The 22,640-nt window shown below is 30.2% G+C and overlaps 1 protein-coding gene across 1 annotated transcript; it reads left to right on the plus strand.

Moving 5' to 3' along the window:
- The first annotated feature begins 816 nt into the window (after window positions 1–816).
- Window positions 817–3,177, plus strand: LOC126845076 (uncharacterized). Its single transcript, XM_050583637.1, has 2 exons — window positions 817–957; window positions 1,873–3,177. The coding sequence occupies exons 1-2, from the start codon at window positions 871–873 to the stop codon at window positions 3,154–3,156; spliced, it is 1,371 nt and encodes a 456-aa protein (XP_050439594.1). The 5' UTR covers window positions 817–870; the 3' UTR covers window positions 3,157–3,177.
- The last annotated feature ends 19,463 nt before the right edge of the window (window positions 3,178–22,640 follow it).

Here is a 22,640-nt window from a genome sequence, read left to right on the forward strand (position 1 = left end):
TAAAAAAACCGAAAAAATAAAAAATTTGTACACCTTCTAGGGGGGTGGGAAAGGGTATAATTTAAATTTGATACAACTGGCATGTGCGAGCATACCGAATAAGTATTCATAAGTGAATTTTAAGTAAACGTTTACAATTTTTACCCCCCAAAATTACCATCCAGAAAAAATTTGTGATTTATAGACTTGCTACTCGAAAGAGTTAGTCCAGTATTAAAAAAGCTACAATGTATACAGTCAAAGAAAAAGCCCACATCATGGTAAAACCAATAGAATCTGTTCTTTGCATCAAAGTTAAAATATTTTATAAGTTCGAATAAAAAAATTATCCATACGATATAGATAACTTAATTTGAAATCATATTTTATTCGTTTTTCTAAAACTTCTTATCTAGATAACGGTTTTGTCCAACACTGCCGATTTAGTATTGTTTTTACAATAACGCGTTTATTTTGTAGACATATATGAGACGTATTAAACTGTGTTAAACTTTTTAAAAAAATTCACTCGTTTGCCTCCGAAATCTAGAAAAACAAACAATGTATGAACATATTTTCCAACTTTAAAATATGGCTTTTTATAATTTTTTTACAACATGTCGAAGCGAAGATATTTGTACAAAATATTATTTAAACAAAATATTTTTCGAGTATGAACAATTCACGTTGACGAACCGAAAACTATTATTTGTTCATACAAATATTGAGAAATAAAAATGATTTACTTATGTTTTTTTACAATAATTTAACAGAATATACTTTAGCTACCGTCCAACGTCTTGCGAGAATTATAAATTAGTAGTAGTTACACCATATTATACCGAACATTCTTGTTTTTTTGTAGTACACGTAAACATATAAAAAATAACAATGATTTTCAATATTTGGCCTTTTCTGTTATGTTGTTTCGCTGTAACGTCAAATTTAAATACAATCGTATCGGCAGCTAAAAGTCAGGTAAGCATTTTTTACTATGATTTTTCTGTGAAATAATTTCCATCTAATATTTTGCGGTTGTTTAGCAGTTGTTCAACAAGGAGTACATTTTACACAATTTGTTCCTTTAGTAAAAATATTTTATAGTAACTAAAAACTGCTTCTAAATAGATGTACAAATATGCTATGTTATTTTGATAAATTCCATTACAACTTAGAATCGTAAATATCTTATTCGTTCAAATGAGATGATTCTATTAGCTTGTAGCCATAGTATTACATTTTCAGAAATACAGGATGATTTTCTTATCGTGGACGAATTTTTTTTTTAATATTGTTTTTATATAATGTGATCACAATTTTCCACAAATTGTTATGTTCCAACCTCCTACCTATGTCCTACCTAAGACGGGATGGGAAAGTGCGGGCAGAAAAAAATAATACTACACTTAACCTTTCCTCCTACCCTAAACTTGAAACTTCAATAAATTTAAAAAAATGTACCTAAAACTGGTTATCGACCAAGTACGTTGTTCTCAATTTAAAATGTTAATGAAATGTACGCGTTACCATTTAGGTTTCAAAAGTTAATAAAATAATAATTAGTTTAGGAGAGGGTAGAAACTAGAAACATACAAATTAGTGGAAAACTAAGATCATTTCTATAAAAACTCTATACAAAATAAAATAAAATAATTAATTAAGCCCAGTAAATTCAATATCTAAATTGAGATATTTAATACCTAGCTAGAATCATATTGGAATTGGGTTTATTTTATTCTAAGCAAAATAATCGTTGAATAAATCATAGATTGTTTCGAGGCTGACCAAGTTACAATTTTGTTTTCAAACAGTTTAATAACAATTATTATTATTAGTTATTGAACGAAAACTCAAATTTGGGTTTTTTTTTAAATATATATATTTTTTTTTTAGATTTTTCCTTTACGATATTACTTTCAAACGTCCAATGAGTACTATGTACGTGCCGTGAATATATTGAGATCATTCAACAAAAATCCAATTTGTATAGAAAGTTCAGACGTGAAAAATCTGACATCACCGTCATTTGGCGATATCAAAAAATATCAACCAAAATTAATCAGCCGGTCTAAATTAGAGAAAAGAGCTAAGGACTTCCAATGTAGTTTTTGTGTTATGGCAAAATCAAACTTACTGTACATGGAGAACTTAATAAAAAAGTTAAATAACGGAGAGCCATTCGTTCATGATGAGAAAACCATGAAACGTCTTGAATTGGAAGCCAAAGTTCTTCTTGAAATATTACGTGCTGAAAATTTACAAACTGGAAAATGGCTTTGGATATATTTGTTGAAAATCATTGCCATCCGTCAATACAATGCCAATAAGACTATTTTCCGTAAAAACCCAATAATAGATAACGAACTGCAAAACGGTGTTTCGAATTTCATCGCAAATTGTGTGATTGAAAAATACCTTCTTCCGATTCCATTGCCCGATTTAATTTCGAAAAACCCTACTATTGTTAATACCATGATGTACGATCTACTCGTTGCCAAATGGGTTTTACACAACAGTGATTTTGTCACGGTAGAATTTTTATACCTTAAACGATTTTGGGACGACGGAGAACAAATATTGTTCAGACCAATAACAGAAGTTAATGTCGATTGGAGTGAGGCGAAACGACGGCACGGAGTCGAGGTGGCCGCTACCAAAGTATTTGTGGAAAATCGCGGTTGGATTTTGAAACCGTACGGTCGCTTCGAACACCAGCAATTGTTGGTCGAGATTATCGATGCTAGAATTTATTGTTACCTATCGGTCATACTTTATGTTTATGAAAAACAGCTATTCACATTTGATGAACGTACTCGGAGTGAAATCAAATATCTTATAGTCAACCATATCCTAGACGCATTGACGTTGACGGCGTTTAAAGATGATTTTCTTGTGGATACTTTAGCGGAATTAGAGTTTGCAAAAACACTCAGCATCGACGAAATAAAAGCCATTTCAGCAAAAGTGAAGGCAAAGGCCAATGACATCCTAAACCTTTTAAACGGTGTACATACAAACGAAATCGGCTGGCTCAGTTTTAATGTTAACGAAGACCAACTGTCTACCGACGACTTCATAAGAGAAGCCGTTAGGAACTTCAAATTCTATTTGACCGATTTTAAACAATTTTTGCCGTTCGAATATAGTGTGCTATTGCATTTTATGAATGCAGCTTAATAATTATAATTGTCGGTTGCAAAATGTATATTCAAATTTTAAATCAACAACACAGTGTTTCCTATTTATGTTATTTATATTACCTTTGTTGTTGTTATAATCTATAATTACTTTCTATATTGTATTCAATTGTATTCTTGTTGTGTTCGTTTTTTTTTTTTTTTTGTATCAGTTATTATATATTTGTGTGATTACTATTATTATTATATTGGATATTCGTCTGTAAAATGTAATTTAATACGTTGAATAAATCGAATTTATGGGGTTTAGCCAAACAGGAGTTGATTCATTGACACACAGTGCTATAAGTGCCACCGCTTTAGTTTTGTCTGGTTCTATGGCTTCACTGATATTTCCTAATGACCCTACAAATTCTCCGTTGACGCCATCAATCCATTTTTGCCAACAGTTTACTTTGAGATCTTGCAAAAAGTCCATGGCAAAGTCAACAAGTAATTGATTCATACCGTTCACCGTTTCTTCTGGATCAAATTGCAATTATTTAAGTAGATCCAAATCTGAATCCGTTCATCCGTATAACTTATCAAGGCCGTTACTTTGTTTGTGACTTTGGTTGTTCCGTTGAAGATCTCCAAGAACGCACGAAAGCCATAAACTTGGGCAATCACCAACGACGTTGTCTCCGTGTCATTTGCGTCTCGCAATTTACCAATGGTCTTAATGTTATAGATTATTTCGTTGATTCGTTGACGGAACTCGAATAACTTTGGATCGTCCGTCAAAATGTCCGGTTTTTTAATAGAACCACAAAATATTATTATAGCATCATCAACCGTGTAATGTCGAACCCACTTTGCAGCAACAGAGAAACAGATTTGTACAGTAAATTCTGTTTAATCGGTGTGAACTCATAGAATAGAGAAAACTTAAGCGTTGACCTGTCGTAGTTGCCGTTTACTTGTAAAAAATCGATTAAATTTCGTTTCAGAGTGTATACAACTTTATTGTAAAATGTTTCTATACTAATATATTCTATACCCAAGTGGTAAATTTTTGAGGAAGTTACGGGCCAATTTTTGTGCAGCATTTTTTTTTCAGTTTGTTTTCTAATCGATCGTAATGTTTATGCCGACTGCAAATAAGCAAAATTGTTGCTATCCGCTCGCCATCAGTACAGAATTGTTATATTACTACTAACCTATACTATATCATTGTTTGATTAAAGAAGCAGGTCACGAGCATATACTGTATGAAATTACAGGTTAAAAAGGTTCTTTTTTACAATAGAATATTTAGCGTTATAGCGGTATTCGAACGTCTATAGAGTTCAAGCGCAATTGAAATTTTCAGACTGATAAAACCGATTAGATTTTGGCTACAGCAGAAAAATGCGCGCTGCTGTGTATCAGTCAATAGTCATAACACATGTTGTGTGTGTTGGATTGTAATCAAAATGCTTATGCGCCAGTATATATAATCATATATCGCAATTATTGGACACATCACAACCGTCAGCGTCTAAATCAAATGACATCAAGAAATCGGATAGAAAGAGCTACGGTAGGTTGATGGTGGAAAACGACGCCGAAAAGTCATCTTTAGAATTGTTTGTCTCGGCCAATTGCGATACAAAGTTTATAGATACTGGCGGATAAGCGTTGCCTACAATCCAACGCACACACAAAATATATTATGACTATTGACTGATACACGGCCGCACGCATTGTCCTGCTCTAGCCAAAGTCTGATCGGTTTTATCAGTTTGGAAAATTCAACTGCACTTGAACTTTTTAGACGGTCGAATACCGCTATAACGCTAAATATTCAACTGTAAAAAGGAACCTTTTTGCGATCGATTTCGTACAGTATACGACGACCGTGCTCTGATCAAACAGTGTTACAATACAGGTAAACACTGAACACATTTCCATTCTAAACATTCATAACTTCTGTATTGATGGCGAGCGGATAGCAACAATTTTACATATTTTACAAGTCGGCATAAACATAACGATCGATTAGAAAATTTTTTTTAAAAAAACTGCTGCCAAATTATTGGCCCATAATTTCCCGGATAATTTAGTCTTTTTTTTAATTTCCATATTCTTTGTGTGTAGCTTAGAATATAAAAACGTCGAGCAGTTTCAATCGTAAAATTGAATTTCCTCTAAACTGTCCGATCCACCTGTATATTATCTTATGTTAAGCTATGACAAATATCTATCTTTTCATTTTTAGCGTATAGCGTTTTATATTTTTTTTTACAAAAAGTATGCCATTTCAATTACCATACTTACGTGATTTCTAATAAAAAAATGGTTAAATTATAATATTACATAAATAGTCTATACACCAACTGACATTTAGTCTACTGTTAAACGCCATGTTTGTGTAGGTACCCAAATTACTTCAAAATCTACATTTGTAGATTGTATGGGATTTAGAAAAAATAAGAACATAAGATCATTGGTACGTATAAGTAGAGTTGGACAAAATAAAATATATGATCAATGAACGGATAAAGTTTACAAGAATTGGCTACACCTAAAACTAAAAATGCTGTTTATGTAAATTACTTATATACAGGGTGATTATTTTATCATGAACCAGTCAATATCTCACTGGGTTTAATTAATAATTGATTTCTTTTTTTTTTGCATAATGTAATAATTATTGCATAATAAAACGTGATCTCAATTTTTTACAATTTTTTTTGTTTTTCACCAACTCCCAAATTAGTTATTTTGACAGCAACTATGGGTTTTATAATGGGCTGATATGTTTTTTTTTATCAAGAGCTAGAGTATATTAAAACAGGTACACTTAAATTTAAATTTTTATTTTTAACTTTTATTTTGGATGAGTAGTAGTTACTTAACTACATACATCTGAATATTGTGGGTCAACGGGGTACCGTGTAAACGTTCAGCGCGCTGCTGATCGACCCTTATGTAGGTGCTATTGTGAGATAAAATATTCACTGTTGGGCAATTTGTATAAGCAATTTTTCATACACTGGGCATTCGGTCATAGGTTCCCACATAGTAAAGTTATCATAGATAATACAACAGGATAGATAAAATCAGAATGGACATTGATTCACATGAAGAAAATGGAATCAATTACACGGGCAGCATAATATGCCGCCAATAATACTGAAATAATGTACTTTTTTTATTGGTTGACATTTTATACTTATCAGTTATCACTATTTGGTTCTATAATATCAAACAAACATACTAAATTGATAAAGATATTGTAGAATGTCAATAATTATGTGATTTATAATTACATAGTACTTTTGTTTTTATTCGGGTATTTTTTAAACTTATTATGTGGATGAATTTCGATATGATATTTCAATCCATGAAAGTTTTAACACATTCAGAACTTAGTATTATTTCTTAATAAATAACTTTGTGGTCCACATTAAGAAGTTTTAATGTATGGATTTATTTTTGGGAATAGTCATTTAATATTTGTGAGTTAATTGAGAAAGTGATTTTAGCAGTCCAAAATTATGATAATAGTATTTAAATGTTTTTCCAATAATTACAAATCAGTATTTAACACGTTCGCCGTGTATTATTTTAGTATCCACGCACGTCAGTGCAGGTGAGAAATTAACTTTTTAAAAAACTGAAAAACTGTACAAAAAAAAAATTATTTCTTATAAATTGTTGTTTAATAACGCTGACAAACACAACAAGCATGTTACATAATTCTGGCTAAATTGTATCCAATTTCTACGTATAGCTGTTTGAAATGTTATTTATAATTTGCGTGTCACAATAACGGCCAAGTACCTATAATACATAATGGGTAATTTAAAGAAAAAAGTTATTACATTTAAAAAAATCTGTAATCCGTACGCATACTAGTATGATGTTAAAAAAATTATTACAATCTTTGATGTTCGAACAAAAAGTTTTGTCATCATACTCAACATGTTACAAAAATTAAATTTGTTATTAAAAAATAATATGTATGTTAACAAATGAATGACTGCTATCTGCTGTTGATTACAATTTAATTGATAAATTAATATTTAAACATCTTACCTATTGTTGATCGTGCTGGCTGTTATTGTAGCAATCAAAAATTTTAAAAAATTATTTTTTCTTTGTTGATTGTTTTTAGCAAAAAAAAAATATAAAACTTTAAGTATATTGATCAATATATACTATTTCAAAACCTTCTTTTAGAAATATTTTTGTGATACATTTAAATACTCTTGAATATATAGTCATCCTGCATACAGGTAATAAACTATAATTGAACAGGTTCAATTACAAATAGTATACACTTCCTAAAACCTTTATTTTTTAGCTAGTGAATTTTATTTTTACAATTCCAAATAATCAAATAACATTTGTCCTTATGTATTACAGTACATATGCATACAACTTAACACCTTAAGTTTGAGTTGTTAACATTTTTTTAAACAAAAACCTATAGCGTACACATAGTGAAAATGAATGTTATAGTATATAAATAATATCTAGACATGTGTTAGTATACACTCTATCATACCAGAACAATATTATAATTACTCAAATTATTTTCTATTATTTTAAAACAATTTCAACACTATCCAAAACTGTTTAAGAGGCAATATTTAACACTCATTCAAAACTGCATGCCCAAATATGCCATATGATTAAATCATATTATCAGGTAAGGTCAAAACATATTGAACTAAATTAAATACCACCTCTTAAAACCATCATTAAAATGCTAAAAATTGTCAAATGACGTAAAGTAAGTTATTAGAAATCTATTTATGTTCACTATGAAACTATGAGGCAATCTCAAACTGGTATTTGTAAATAATTAACCAAGCATGTAATTATAACATAAATTGTTTAAAGTAGTTTATTGAAAAAATAAAAAAATATAAGTACAAATGTAATGCTTACAAAAGTAGTCATTCTATATAGGTACTGACAATTATTATTTATATTATTAAAAATTAAATGCTTTTCGTTGGTCATCTATATTATCTATGAGTTGTATATATTTGAAAATTTTAATTATAGTTGAACAGTTTATTAAATTTATTCGTTGATTAACCTTGAGAGCTACATGGGTTCTGTTAAAATATTTAAGAATATAAGAGATTTGTTTTAGCTTATTTATGATGCACTTATTGCAAATTCGTTTTAGTGATATGTTCAATAATAGCTAATTGAATTTGTACACAAATAACTACATAAGTAGAAACTGCTGCAAGAATCTGAAATAAATATAACACATTTTATATTAACTTTAGCGTGCTTAGCATTAATATAATATTGTAACAGAATTTTCGCATTAAAGTCACGAACTTGCTATCTAATTATGTTCTTCTCTCCCAACAATTAGCTCAAATACAAAATCCAAAAAGTGATATTGATTGTCATTAAGTGCTAGTGTTAAAAGTAATAATATAAATTACTGTAAAATAATATAGTAGTTTTAATCGAGTGTTGATGCATTGACTTTATAGCTCGTATAGAACAAGAACTGCAAAACCAATTTTGAAAAACAGTACAGTGAGGTCGGGGCATAGTGGGGACGGGGAGGTCACAGGTTTACAGAAATTTTTAAATATGTATATGTTATGGATACATATGAGTTCTGTGAGTTCATACCCCAAGTACCAACTAGATAAAATTTGTGGTTTATAGAGTTGCTACTCGAAGGAATTAGTCCGGTATTAAGAAGGTTACAGTGTATACAGACACAAAAAAAGCCCACATCATAGTAAACCCAATACCTTCTCTGCTTTGCATCGAAGTTAAAACGAAAAATACTGCTTAACCTAATAATAACAATGGAAAACTAAATATAGATAACAATTTCAATGTAAAACACTTACGGAATGAATAAGGTGATAGTCCATGTCGAATAACCCGTGCACGTCAAATACAACTGGTCGGTTCCAGCAGTTGAGTATCATTACGTTCAGCTAAATAATGAACAATTTTTTGAAACAATCCGTTTAAATGAACATTAAACAATTTATTATACTTGCATACTTCTTTTGAAATTACTATGTTGGTTGACTTCATCACTGCGTTGTGAACAGTAAAAACTGTGTGTTTAGTCTGTGAAAAATCAAATACTTCAACATACATAATTACCATATTATAACATTTTAGGATACTACAGTTAAATATAAGCTATATGTATTTTTTTTAATTTGATAGAGTAAATATTCAATACAGCGAATTTGCGTGACTTTGACAATTTGTTTGGAGGGTTTTCTTTGTAGTAGGCTTTTGATATTAATTATTAATTATCGAGACACAATATTATTACTTTATATTCTCTTTTCAGAGTTTTATTTTATATTAAGTAAACATGAATATATATAAATCACTGGCTTCGCCGACGTTAAACTATATAAGCTATAATACAACTATTATCCGTATCGCCTGATTTTGAATCGATTCCAAAAAGTCTCAAAATATTAATTTCACCATATCGAGTTCTTCTATTTATATATATTAATAAACGTCAAACTAACAAGAAAAAGCACCAAACTTATGTTCCTGTTAATACGTTTAATTTAAATGAAAACACTTGATTAAGATAGTGTTTTTTTTTAGTCAGCAAACTACTTACTATTTCCGCAGTGTCGTGAGTCTCTTTGACGACAAATATTAAAAATATCAGCCGAAACAAGCAATAGGTGACTATCGTGAAGTGAAATTGAATGGGATGTTTGTTCAAGTAGACGATATGAAATGACACTGTCGTTACATTGGTTATTAATATTGTAGCGGTTTCTACGACTAAAAAAAAAATTTGAGTAGCGTAATAGGACTGCACCTCCTTCGCCAAGTATCGCAGCTTGTTAAATAGGCGATCAGCTTCCCTTGGATATAAAAATTCAGCATTCGTTCCGGTGTTGTCCAAATCTATTGGAAAAACATGTTTTATTTTAAAATATATTGTCGTTTATCAATAAATTAGTTAAAAACGAAACGATAAAATCAATTTAGTGTTATATTTAATATACACTAAAAAATATCCACAAGCTATTATGTACAATGTGATCATTTTATTTCAAGTTTGGGATAGGAGGAAAGGTGTAGTGTAGTGTTATTAACACTACATTAAACTTTTATAAAAAAAAAATGTTGAAAAATAAACAACTATCTTCTTTTTGCTTGGAAACCTATTAATCGGACCACGGCTAACATTTTAAGACCATTTCCAACACTCTAGTCCTTCATTGTCAAATGTAAGATTAAAGTTAAAAATTTTCAAAAGTCACCGGAAATTTTGGTAACAAACAACGTCAACCACTTGAATATTTTTTATGTTTTAAGTGTTCAAATGTTCCACGTGTTGAACCTACTGCAAGGTAAAAGGCTTCACTTACAATTTTTAAGCATGTCGTTGACCATTTCGTAGCGTTCCCTCGTCATCCTCACGAACACAACGTAATAAACTGCGGCCAACATTGTCAAAGAGCATTGGAGCGGCCAAAGAATATGGCTGCCACTTAGGTTTAAGATATACAAATACTGATAAACGCCCATGAAAGCAATACACGTGATGTAATAAATTTGAATTCGTTGGTTGTGCGACGACGAAACATGTGTTCCGTGGAAGAACTGGTCAAACTTTTCGAATTTATCTAGAAGTTCAAAAAACGACCAACTCCTGTACGCCGAAACCAACAGAGTGGCGATTGAAGCGAAACTTTTTACACACAATTCGAAATGTACCAACTGTAAAAAACGAAATAACCAAAATAAATATTATGAATTTAAAAAAAAAAAATGACTAGCTAGCGACTAACGACCGACCTTCAACCATAGTTTTAATTGTATCGAGTTGGTTTGACTCTTTTGGTACACCACCGAGTTTATTTGAAAATTATTAATCATCAACATCGCCCACACCGCGGCCGAATAGGCAAAAGATAAATATTTCCGATTACCCGATAAAGGTAACAACCCAAATGCTTTGCAAGTATAGTACAAAACGTTCTGGTCGAACCACGTCATCACTACGTTGTTCGCGTAAAAAAATAAACACTCAACTGTCGTTTTTTATTCGAAACGGTTTTTTGCCCGCGGAAAACCGTCAACAGATTGAAGTGTTTTTACACGGAAGCGGTCCTCAACAATAATTTTGTGACAACAATACAATAACGAATTATTGGTACGACGAGACAAATTATTTATTGTTTTCTTCAAGGATTAATCGATTAAATGACATTTCCTGATTTGGGTCAAGCCCGCGGCAGACGGAATTGCAAAGTGTTTGAAACAAACGGTTTCGTTTTGACATGTGTAAAATATGATTTTTAAATTATTGTAAATAACAGTTAAAAACATAGTTTTAATAAAAAAAAACTGTTTTTTTTTTGCATTTCTGGACTGGCAGACGATGCTTTTTGTATTGAAATAATTTTGCAATGTATTACAATTTTCTATTTATAGGAGGTAATTGACAACTAGATCTTTAAAGATTTTGATCAATCATACAAGGTCGCCAAATTATACCTAATAGGTACCTAGTTCGGCTTCCGTGAGAGTCCTTCAATGACTTACATCACATATTTAGAGTAACCAAAATGGGGAAATTTTGCTGAAATAGTAAACAATGATGTTATAAACCAGATTTGAGTTCTTGAATTCTGCTTCTTCGAGTATGAAAGTAAGACGCCACTGCCTAAGGAGGTGCGTACAGTTGGACTTGAAAACGGTTTTGATAAACTCAAAGATCGCCGACTGGAAAACAATAATTCATGTATTGAATGATTGATATTATAAAAAAAAATTAAGATCACAAAATTGAATTTAATTTTAAAATATAGGCGCAATTGGACTGTAGCTCAGTTATATAATAATTTAACAATTTTGAAAATATTTTGGGAATTAGATCTAATTAGAAATAGATCTGTAGTTACTAGTCTCATTTCTAATGTGAAATGTGGTTGAACTGTCGATGACATTCGGCCAAGTCATGAAAATACACGAAAAAGACCTTAACAAACATTGTGCTAGTAGTTTAAGTAGTATCTGTATAATGAAAATAAAGTTAATCATAAAATATAATACGCCCAATAATTTGTTATTAATTTTTGTTTGTGCATAATTTAGTGTGTTAGGAAGAATATAATACAACATGGTTTATATTATAATAATGTTACAAGACCTTCAAATTCACATGCAAAATTGTATATAACGTTAGTCACGACCTTAGCTAAACTTATAATACCCAGGTGTGTAATGATTTTTGGTTTCTAGTTCATCGATTTACCGGGCTACTTAAACTATTTATTTAGTAATTTTCCTATAATAATTAATCTTATATTGCGTGTTCACAAACGTGAATTTTTTATGTGACCTTTAGTACCAATTTTACAAACTATAATCAACATAAACGTGAGAACCGCTGTTCGATGCTAAAATATGATCCCACCACGCCTACCAGTTTAAAACTCATAATTTAACAATGCACTTTTCAAATTTTTTTTTTTTTATACCACATTTCTTATTCATCACGAACACTTAATTACCTTTCTTGCTCCTACTCGTATTGTCGGTTATGCCAATCATTCAACCTTTCTTCATTCTATGCTTGTCAACCACATTATAACATCGTTGCTCGTTGCATATCCATACAAAAGTTGAAGTTCAAAGTGATCAATTTTGGAAATCTCTCCAATTCTAGTGCATGTAAAGTGTTCTGATAAAGTAGTAAAGTAAGTATCTAACTTATAAAATATAATTTTAAAAAATTTGTCTAAATTAATGTAGAAATCATTCTTGGTTTTTAACATTTGTCTTTTATATAAATAGTTGTGGAAAATTTAATGAAATACTCAACTTATCCAAATGCCGTATATATTAAAACAAAAAAAATTGTAAAATGGCATGCGAAAAATTTTCAAATAATATTTGTTCAAGTATTATTTTTTTTAATCGAATAACATTTTATTTAATGCCCTACTCTGGCTGTAAACTTTACACAGAACACATGCCATAAAATTCGTAAAATACTAATATATTAGTAACAATATAAAATTTGATGTTTTTATCACAACAAAACCGCATTTCTGTCAAATTAATTACTGTATTATTTCGGACATTGACTTAAGTGTATAATATGTTAAACTACAATAAACGTTAGATGTGTCAATAGAGCTACAGCCATTAAAAATTACAATGGAATAGTATTTAATCTGTTTGCTTATTAACGTCTATACGAAAATTGTATATTTTGTTTTTTTTTAGATTTCGCCAAAAAATGGCCAATCACAAAAACGAAGACAAATCTTTTATCACCAACGTTAGATTGTTAAAGATAACTGGACTATATCAAGTGCTGAATCCAACTGAAACTGATGGTTCAATTACGTTGGGCGGGTACAATATTTATCAGTTGGCTTATATTTTAGCCACAATATTCGACGGTATATTTTTGATTTTCTGCGTGACCGGTCTCTTTGGATGGACCAACGACTTTAACCAATGGATGAACGGTTCAATGCTATTAGTAGTCGGTTTAAGTATTTGTTTGAAAGTCATCCGAGTCGGTCAGAAAGCCCACGTGATTTGGAAATGTTTCGACATAATGCGCAACGATTTCTTGTCTTACCACTATTACAGAACGGACATGGTGAAATATTACAAACAATTGACCGTGATAATCACAAACATATACGCTACAGTATGTTTTACAATACTTATTATTTGGTTGATCTACCCGTTGATCATCACTGATTATACAGTGACAAATCAAGAAGGCAACAAGATGACTTACAAAAACAGCGTTTTCAACAATTTGCTTTATCCGTTGGACGTCGACCTGTACAACAAGCTGCACCCGGTCATTTACATTGTCGAAGCCGTTATACTAACCCAATGTGCAATTGTGTATGTTCTATTCGATTCGGTGCTCATTATTTTCTGTTGGTCATTTGTAGCACATCTGAAAACAATCGCTTGGGCGTACAGCTCGTTGGGACACGACAAAACCCAAAGTATGTGCGCCCATTAAATCACTTAACTATCTACACACACATATACATAGACATTACTGATTTCTTATACTTCCTAAATGGATAACGTTATCGACAGCGTTCTCTTGTGTTTCAGATAAATCGACAACGTTAATCGAACAACTCAAAACGATTAATTCGGATCACGCCAAAGTTATATCGTGAGTTAATTTATTATACGGCCATATTTACCATTTATAGGCAAAATAGATAGGTACGAGATTATGGCTCCAAAATTAAACGGGCCGCGCTTCTATTACACACTCTTAAATCAAATAGCCAATATGGTTTTCTTATGATGTAAACAATACATAACAAAATAAAGTAGGTAGTGTAGTATTTATTGTATATATATAAAGAGATGGATTGACGGTAGAGTTCTAGAGAAAAGAAGAGCTATATAAATATCAGTCTAAGTAAAAAATACATATAAAAAAACACAAGATTTTTTAAAATTAATTTTATGGAGTTGCTTTGTGATTTTTATGAGCCAGCAGGGACCGTAAAAACTTAATATTATTTTTGTATTATTGCTCATACAAGTAGCTCCTAGTAGTAGTACTCACAAGTTTATGTAGTAAATATGGCAAAATATGTTCGGGAGGTATTTTCTTAATTTATAGGAAAATATCGCAAAAAATATTTTGCTTTGTGGTTTAAAACGTATTAATGAGCCCTGATTTACTATTTAATGTATTCATATTATTAACTAAATGGCATATAGTATTATATATTGCATTAAGTTATTTTCTAATTAAACTATACATCGTCCTGGATATATTTTTTAGGGTAATGAGAGAATTGTTCAATACTATTCGGCCAATAATAGTATGTCAGCTTGGGACTTCTGCTTGCATATTTATTTGTTTTACATACGGCTATCTAGCGGTAGTACTTAAATTGTTACTATTAATTATTATCTTTTAACGAGTGTGCTGATATTTAATAAATAATTTACAGAATTTTTTGAACGGGATGCCAATTATGTCCGTCGCGTCGATGAAGTATTTTATTACGACTTTGTATGGCATGTTACGGTTGTTCATCTTAACAAAGTTTTGCGGGCTTGTCGACCATCAGGTGAATTTTATTTAATATTGCGTTGTCACACATAAAACAAATATGTTATAAACTTTTTTTCGCTATGCTCCTTTGCGTTATTTAAAAATACAATTGTCAAATTTAATTATAATATAAAAAATTTGAAATACCTACATCGTTTGGTTACAGGTGAACTCGATGAATTTCTCGTTGTACAGTTGTAATTGGTTGGATCAAGATTTATCTTTCAGAAAGTTACTGTTGTTGACTATGACCATAAATAAATACAAACTAATATGAACACGATAGTGATAACACCAACAAAAAACGTCGATTTAAAAATTTTTGCAAGTGTATGTATAAATAAAAGTCAGTACAATGGGGTCGGGGCATAGTGGGGATGGAGCATGGTTAACGGTTACATATTAGCATCAAGAATTTAATTTTGTTTAAATGTTTGTTTTCAGACTTTACAAACGTCATATACTATTATTTCTGTATTATTGAAACACAAGTTATCTGAACACAATTAAAATCACTTATGTGTAAAAAGCATGTTAAGAGAGATTCAACTCTAGAAGATACTATTTATTATTTCTAGGTACAAATGTATGAAACAAAGTATTATGTTCATGGTTTTAAAACTGTATACATATAACTAGTGTAATGTTACAACAACATAAATAGTATAAATACATATTTTGAGAATAAAAGAAAATGCAAAAATTTTTTTGTAATCGCTATTTGTTACACCTAATAAGGTGTGTTTCGCAAAAATTAAAACTTCTTAAGCCAAAACTATAGTTTTAGTTCATACTGATTATTGTGTATTGATGCTGGTTGATTATTGTTTTGTAAAAACATTTAATACTCCAATTATTTACCAACTTAATCAGAAGAGTAAACAATGTTTAACAGAAAGCTGAGGTAAATTATTATTGTGAACCCGTGGGATAGAAATTCTGTTGAATTCAAGTGTTGAGTAGTGTTTGGTTTAATGAATTAGATATCGAAAAAAAAAACCAGTAGTCTTTTTTCAAATATTTGTCGATATGAATCTGCACTGAATCCAGCACAGCATAATCCTAATGTACTTTATGTATACCGAAACAACGTTACGTATCCATCTTCAAAAGTCTACCGCAAACACAAACGCCAAATGCTGTAGCTTTTTAGAACAATAATGTAGGACACAAATGAAATAATAATAATAATAATAAAAAATACTTTATCCGTTAAATATTTAAGGCACGATAAACATATTACACAACAGAGCTAACACGCACGATATACAAATTATTTTTTTTCATCAAGTTAAATACTTGTACATTTATAATGAATCAAAAGTCAAAACGTTTAATTGTCCGCATTAATAGTGCGGGTGGAAAAATTAAACCAACACGTGTTTAAAACATAGAAAAAACAATAATAATCTTTGAAATTAATGGTATGAAGTTCGAGTGCAATGCGAATATGTCACATAATATTTATTCTAAAGAAATAATAAAATAGCTTAAAAATGTTTTCAAATGATTTAATTTTTAAATTTGATTTGATTTAAAAAACAGGTTTGTTTTCGATTTTTTTAACCATAACTACATGTATGTAAGTTATACAAAAAACTTAAACTACTTGAAGAATAAAAGAAGCTCCCCCAGAAAAACCAAAAAATTTGAAAATTGTTTTATTTAATTCAATTTAGGATTTATCTTTAGGTCTTACGATTTATCCCGAGCGAAGCCATGAGTGTTTTCTCAGCCAGTTATTAATAAATTACACATAAAAAATTGGAAAAGCTTAAAAATATAACTATGGCACTATATATAGACATTCAAATAGCATAAGTATCCACTAAACGTATGATAATGGTTTATTGTTTATGACTTAATTAAAATGGTTCCTTAATAAACATTCAACACTAAAAAGTATCTTGTAAGTCGTAACCAAGGTATGACTATGTTAACACAATTACTTCAGATTGCCTAACACATCACTTTAAAAAAAACCCATCAATTATTTTTTAAAGACTTTTAAATACTTTTCTCAAATACATATGAATATCTCGTCGTTTTTTCTGCATACCTATGTATTTTTAAAGATGAAGAATGACTATACAGTAGTTTATACTTTATTGATTGTTCAGTCCCATAAGTGGTTTTTTGCATATTTTTTTTATTCCTATGTTTATCGCCTAAACAATAATTTATATGATCGACAACATCATTTTTAGTTGAAAATATATACCTGTGTACAATTCTATGCTAGAAAAACATTTTTCTACAATCTGTTAACAAACTTAATCAAATAATAACTATATACTTATACACCTAACTAAATACTAATCTAACATGTAATATTTTCAAAAACTAGGACATTACATATTTTTGTTTTATACGTTGTTACAAAGCACTTCGTCCAACAATTAAACAGAGTTACTTTGAGTTGCAAGATTCTTATATCGGTCAATATGCAGAAAATCAAATTTTTTTTCATTGTTCTCATCTTATTGAATTCTTTATTGGGTAATGTGTTTTATATTATTACTAGTCGCCCTTATAATGTATTTAACTATATGTTTAAATGATGTATTATTTTTTTTTAATATTAAATTTTTAGTAGCAAACAATTATTAAATTTTTAAAAGTAATTATATTAAATATACAAGGTGATCCACTTATCGTGATCCATTCAATATCTCATACAGGTTAATAAGAAATTACAAATTTTGTTTTCATATTTTTTTTATGCAATGTGATCTCAATTTTTCATAATTTTTTTTTGTTTTTACCCTCTTCCAACTTGATTTTTTTTATAGCAGCTTTTGGAACTTAAATGGTAACGTATATATTTTATTAACTTTTTAAAATGAGAATAATGTACTAACAACTTTAAATGGTCGGTAACCAGTTTCGGATAACTATTTTTAAAGTTATAAAAGTTTTAAAGTTAGGATGAGAGGATAAGTGCGGTTGGGTAATGGGCGCAGATAAAAATAATACTTCACTCCACCTTTCCTCCTGCCCTAAACTTGAAACTTCAATAACTTCTGGTTATCGACTAGTCAACATTTTTAATAAATTATTCTCAATTTAAAAAGTTTATAAAATATATACGTTATCGTTTAAGTTTCAAAAGTTGCTATCAAAAAAAGTTGGGAGGGGGTAAAAACAAAAATATGTGAAAAATTGAGATCACATAGTATAAAAAAAATATGAAAAAATATATTGTTATTTCCTATTGAACTCTATTAGATATTGAGTGGTTCACGATAAGTGTATCACCCTGTACATTATGTATAATATAATTTTTCATTACTATGTTTTTTCTTACATTTTATTTTAAACAAAAATATTAAGTCTAGAGTAACGAACAGTAATAACATATAATATTGTTACGTTTAATATAATAACCGTTAAGTTAGAAATATTTAGATGGTTTACTGTTACATTTATATTTACAAAAGGACTTTGTCAGCGTTTTGGAAGCTTTTCTTTTGTGGGTAACCGCACTGAGTAGCATCCGGTACACCTCCCCTTGGCAACCCCCCACAAAGTCCTCGCAATGGCACGCGCCGGAACACCACGTCGCAGCCAGGATTAAAAAAACACCGTTGACCTAGATATCCACAAATACCACATCTGCTGCACAATAACCGTCGCCTACCGATAAGACAAACAAACAAACATTGCCGCGATATTGCGATCGTTGTAACGCGGAAAATATTTACACGAATCGGTTCGAAAATGATTAATTATTATTTCAATTAATTTTAACCAAAACAATTTTCCTGCCTTACGGAGACGCAAACATATTGGTCGTCGGCCAACGCCATAATATCCATCCATTCCCAGCCAAATCGACCTGGCATACCGGCTTAGTCTCAAACGACCTAAAACAATCGGGGGCCTAGAAAACAAAAACTGTACCCAGAGTTCAATAACAGTACAAACAACAAGACTAGTAGACATAACGTCGGATATTTGAAAAAGAGAGAACCACTGAACTCAATATTATACGAAACGCTATTCAGGCAGCTATTTTTTGTACCAATTTCATGAAACGGAACTCGGAACTTCGCTATTGGACTCTTAGTGTTTACAACAAAAAGTAGCTCGAGGATTGCATGAAACTTCAAAAGTGCGAAAACCGGTGCAACCCAAACGGCTCCCATCCATTGTTTGTTTTTCCCCAAACGGCTCCCGTTGAAAAAGGTTTCACGAGTAGGTAAATTCCCAAACGGCTCCGGTATTCGGTACTACGCGTAAACTATCAGGTCTCTTTAACTTTTCAAAAAAACTTTAACTTAAATTTAAACCTGTAACCTCCTCCTAGACTGTAGCCTACAAACCTAGGATATTTTTAGTTAGCGGAGCAAAGCGACGGCGCCGAGCGAGCGTAGCGTGTGAGTGCCAAAACACCCGGAGACCTGCCGTCCTTATCAGTTATCAATACGAATTACGAATTTGGTAATAGTGGTAGCAACCCCTATTAAATCTATTAAAATTTTCGAAAAAATGATAGAAAATTTTTCGTTTTTAGTCCATAAAAAACTCGCTGACGAGGAGGAATTTGTGTTGTAAAAAACCGGAGCCGTTTGGGAATTTACCTTTTTGTAAAACGGGAGCCGAATGGGCTACGTCCAACAGGACATCCCTTACTCTCCCCCACTCCCATAACACCATAAAAAATTGCAGCTGGAGACCATGCTGCTACAACGAGCAACCCCGACATGTTTACCGCTAAAATAGCAGACCCGAGGACTTGGTTCCGTGCCGCTATCTTAGATACCCTGTACTACACAGTATTACTCTGATGAAGCACACGCCACAGGTGCAACAAACCACCTTTAAAATAAACGGTTTGCGAAGCGTTGACAAAGTAAATTTGTAAATATATGTGTAACCGTAAACCAAGTAAGTTTTTCTAACAACTACCTTGTGAAAATTATATTGATAGTTTTTATTTATATTTAGTCACTCGTGGCCTGCCTACACCGAGTAAGTCATACATTCAAAATATAATGTATCCTATGTCAATATAAATACGTCTTATAAAAAGATAAAACTCTTGTATCTTAAACAATTAAAACAATATAAAAGAACTCAACAATGCTTTAAAATAGAAGACATTTTATTTGTTTTTTGTACTAAGGACTAGGGAGGGTAGAATACATAATGAGTACATAAGGAAGAGTCAAGGAGATGCATCTATTGTGGGAAAAATATAGAGAATAGATTGAGATGGTTCGATCATGTAATGAGGTGAGATGTGGCAGAGGCAGTTAGAGTTTTTATGAAGATGAATTTAGAGGGAAAAATACGAATACCGAACAAAAGCTGGAAAGGCCTAATTTGTATCTTGTATTTAGTAAAAAACAACACTGCATATTAATAATTACACAAATGTTATGTATAAAAATGTTTATAAATAGAAAATTTCATGAAATTAAAAATAGCTTTAATACAAATTTGCCTTTTTACAGTACTCATTAACTTTATCTGAGTATCTAACGGTTTTCATGAGTACTGTAAACAGTAAAAACATTTGAATGGTTCTATTACCAGGGATCCAAAATAATTTCTTATAAATTTAGTAAATAAAAATAATTTAAAATTTTTTAGCTAATTTTCTTAAATTTAGAATTTGGTAAAATGATATGTCTTTAAATTTTAAAAAAAACTAATGCCTATGGAACTAACTTCACGCCCCAACTATTTTGTAGTTTCACACTAACTTGTTATTTAAATATTGTAAATATAACATAATTGATAGACTTTTTTTAGATATGTTAATAGGAGCAGGCGGTACTTTTTGATGCATATGTTGATCCCCTTACAAAAAAGTTGTTTTGTTTTTAGATCAGGACGGCGAAGGTGATAACAATAACAACACAAGTATGATATCTACAAATTAAAATATTAAGTAAAATACTTTAAAAAAAATATAAACAAACAACATAATTTTACTAAAGAGTATCTTGACTATTAGATATTATTGTTATTTAAATATGGTAAATCTGACAAATTTATTGACTTTTTTTTTAGATACGTTAGAAGAAGCAGAAGGTACTTTTTTATGCATATGTTGTCCCTTATCGTATATTAACTTAACTAAAAATATATATATATATTTTTTTTTTGGCCAAGGTGGTGAAGATGTTGGCGAAAACGACACATGTATGATATCTAGAAATAGATGTAAACTTCCTAATAAAAATATAAACAATCGACATAGTTGTACTGATAAATACATATTTTACTTCTTCGTACTTTTATTCTTCTCAAGTGTACTAGAGTACACGATTTTATTTTATTTTCCAAAATTGAGTAATGCCCCAAACATTAGCTGTTTATTTAGCCCTATAACAACATGCATTGGGTGGTTATTATTTTGTTTAGTTAATATTATGTTGTCAAAACGAGAATTCCTAAAAAATATCAACAAATTAAAACGTATCATACAATTATTATATGTTTGTTTGTTTTCGAGAATATTGCAAAATACCTGTATGCACATTTTATTTATCCTTCAAATATACTTTGGATACGGTTAAATGTTATTAAAACTACATTAATTGTTTGTGTAGACCGGCAAGCCGAAAATACGAGTGTTATTGGCAATGTCATGAACGGTTTAGGTATTATTATATTACATATTAAATAATATATATATATGTATATTAATTTATATGAAACAATTAATTAGTTACGTGATGTTTATTTCTCTTTTTTAAATTCATATTTTCTTACCAACTTAAATAATTTCGAAAAAAATCACTTATGAATTCTTAAACATAACTTAACACAAATTGGACAAAAACATTTAACGCAATCAATACTTCAGCTGTATAAAAAATATTATAATTAAGTTAATACAAATAGTATAAAAAAAAAAAGTTGATATTTTAAATAAAAAAATACTTTTTAGGCAAGTGGGTCAATGGGAGTTTTGGACGTTTTTAGTAACCGGTAAGCTTTTATGTTACAATACTTTATTGAATATTGTTTTTTCTTTTAAATTTGAATAAAATATTGCTAAATATTGCTCATTATTATCATTTAACTTGTATTGAGAAAAAATAAATAAATCCAGAATCTGTCAAACCTATATTTTCATATAATCAACAAAGAAGTTAACGGCAATGTTGCAATTAAAAATTAGTGTTAAGTTCCCACCCCCCGTTCATATTTATAAGAGTAAATTTTATTTGTTACAGGATATCAAGAACACACGATTTTTTTCAATAATACACATATCATAATAATATATGAAATATAATTACCACACAATTGTTCAACTTACATAATACTTATAATAAACTATTGAAATATCATATTGCTATTAATATGAGTTTTATATATTTCTACAGATATCCCTGTACCATTTTGTAGATTAATCAAAAAGATTTATCACAAATCTATACTCGAATTTTACTAATATAATATTCCAGATAATATGTAGTAGTAACCAATGG

This window comes from Adelges cooleyi, unplaced genomic scaffold (genome assembly GCF_023614345.1).
Source record: "Adelges cooleyi isolate 19-005CV unplaced genomic scaffold, UGA_ACOO_1.1 ACOO_flye_CR_arks_rails_tigmint_CR_PRNA_666, whole genome shotgun sequence".
NCBI classification, from domain to species: domain Eukaryota; kingdom Metazoa; phylum Arthropoda; class Insecta; order Hemiptera; family Adelgidae; genus Adelges; species Adelges cooleyi.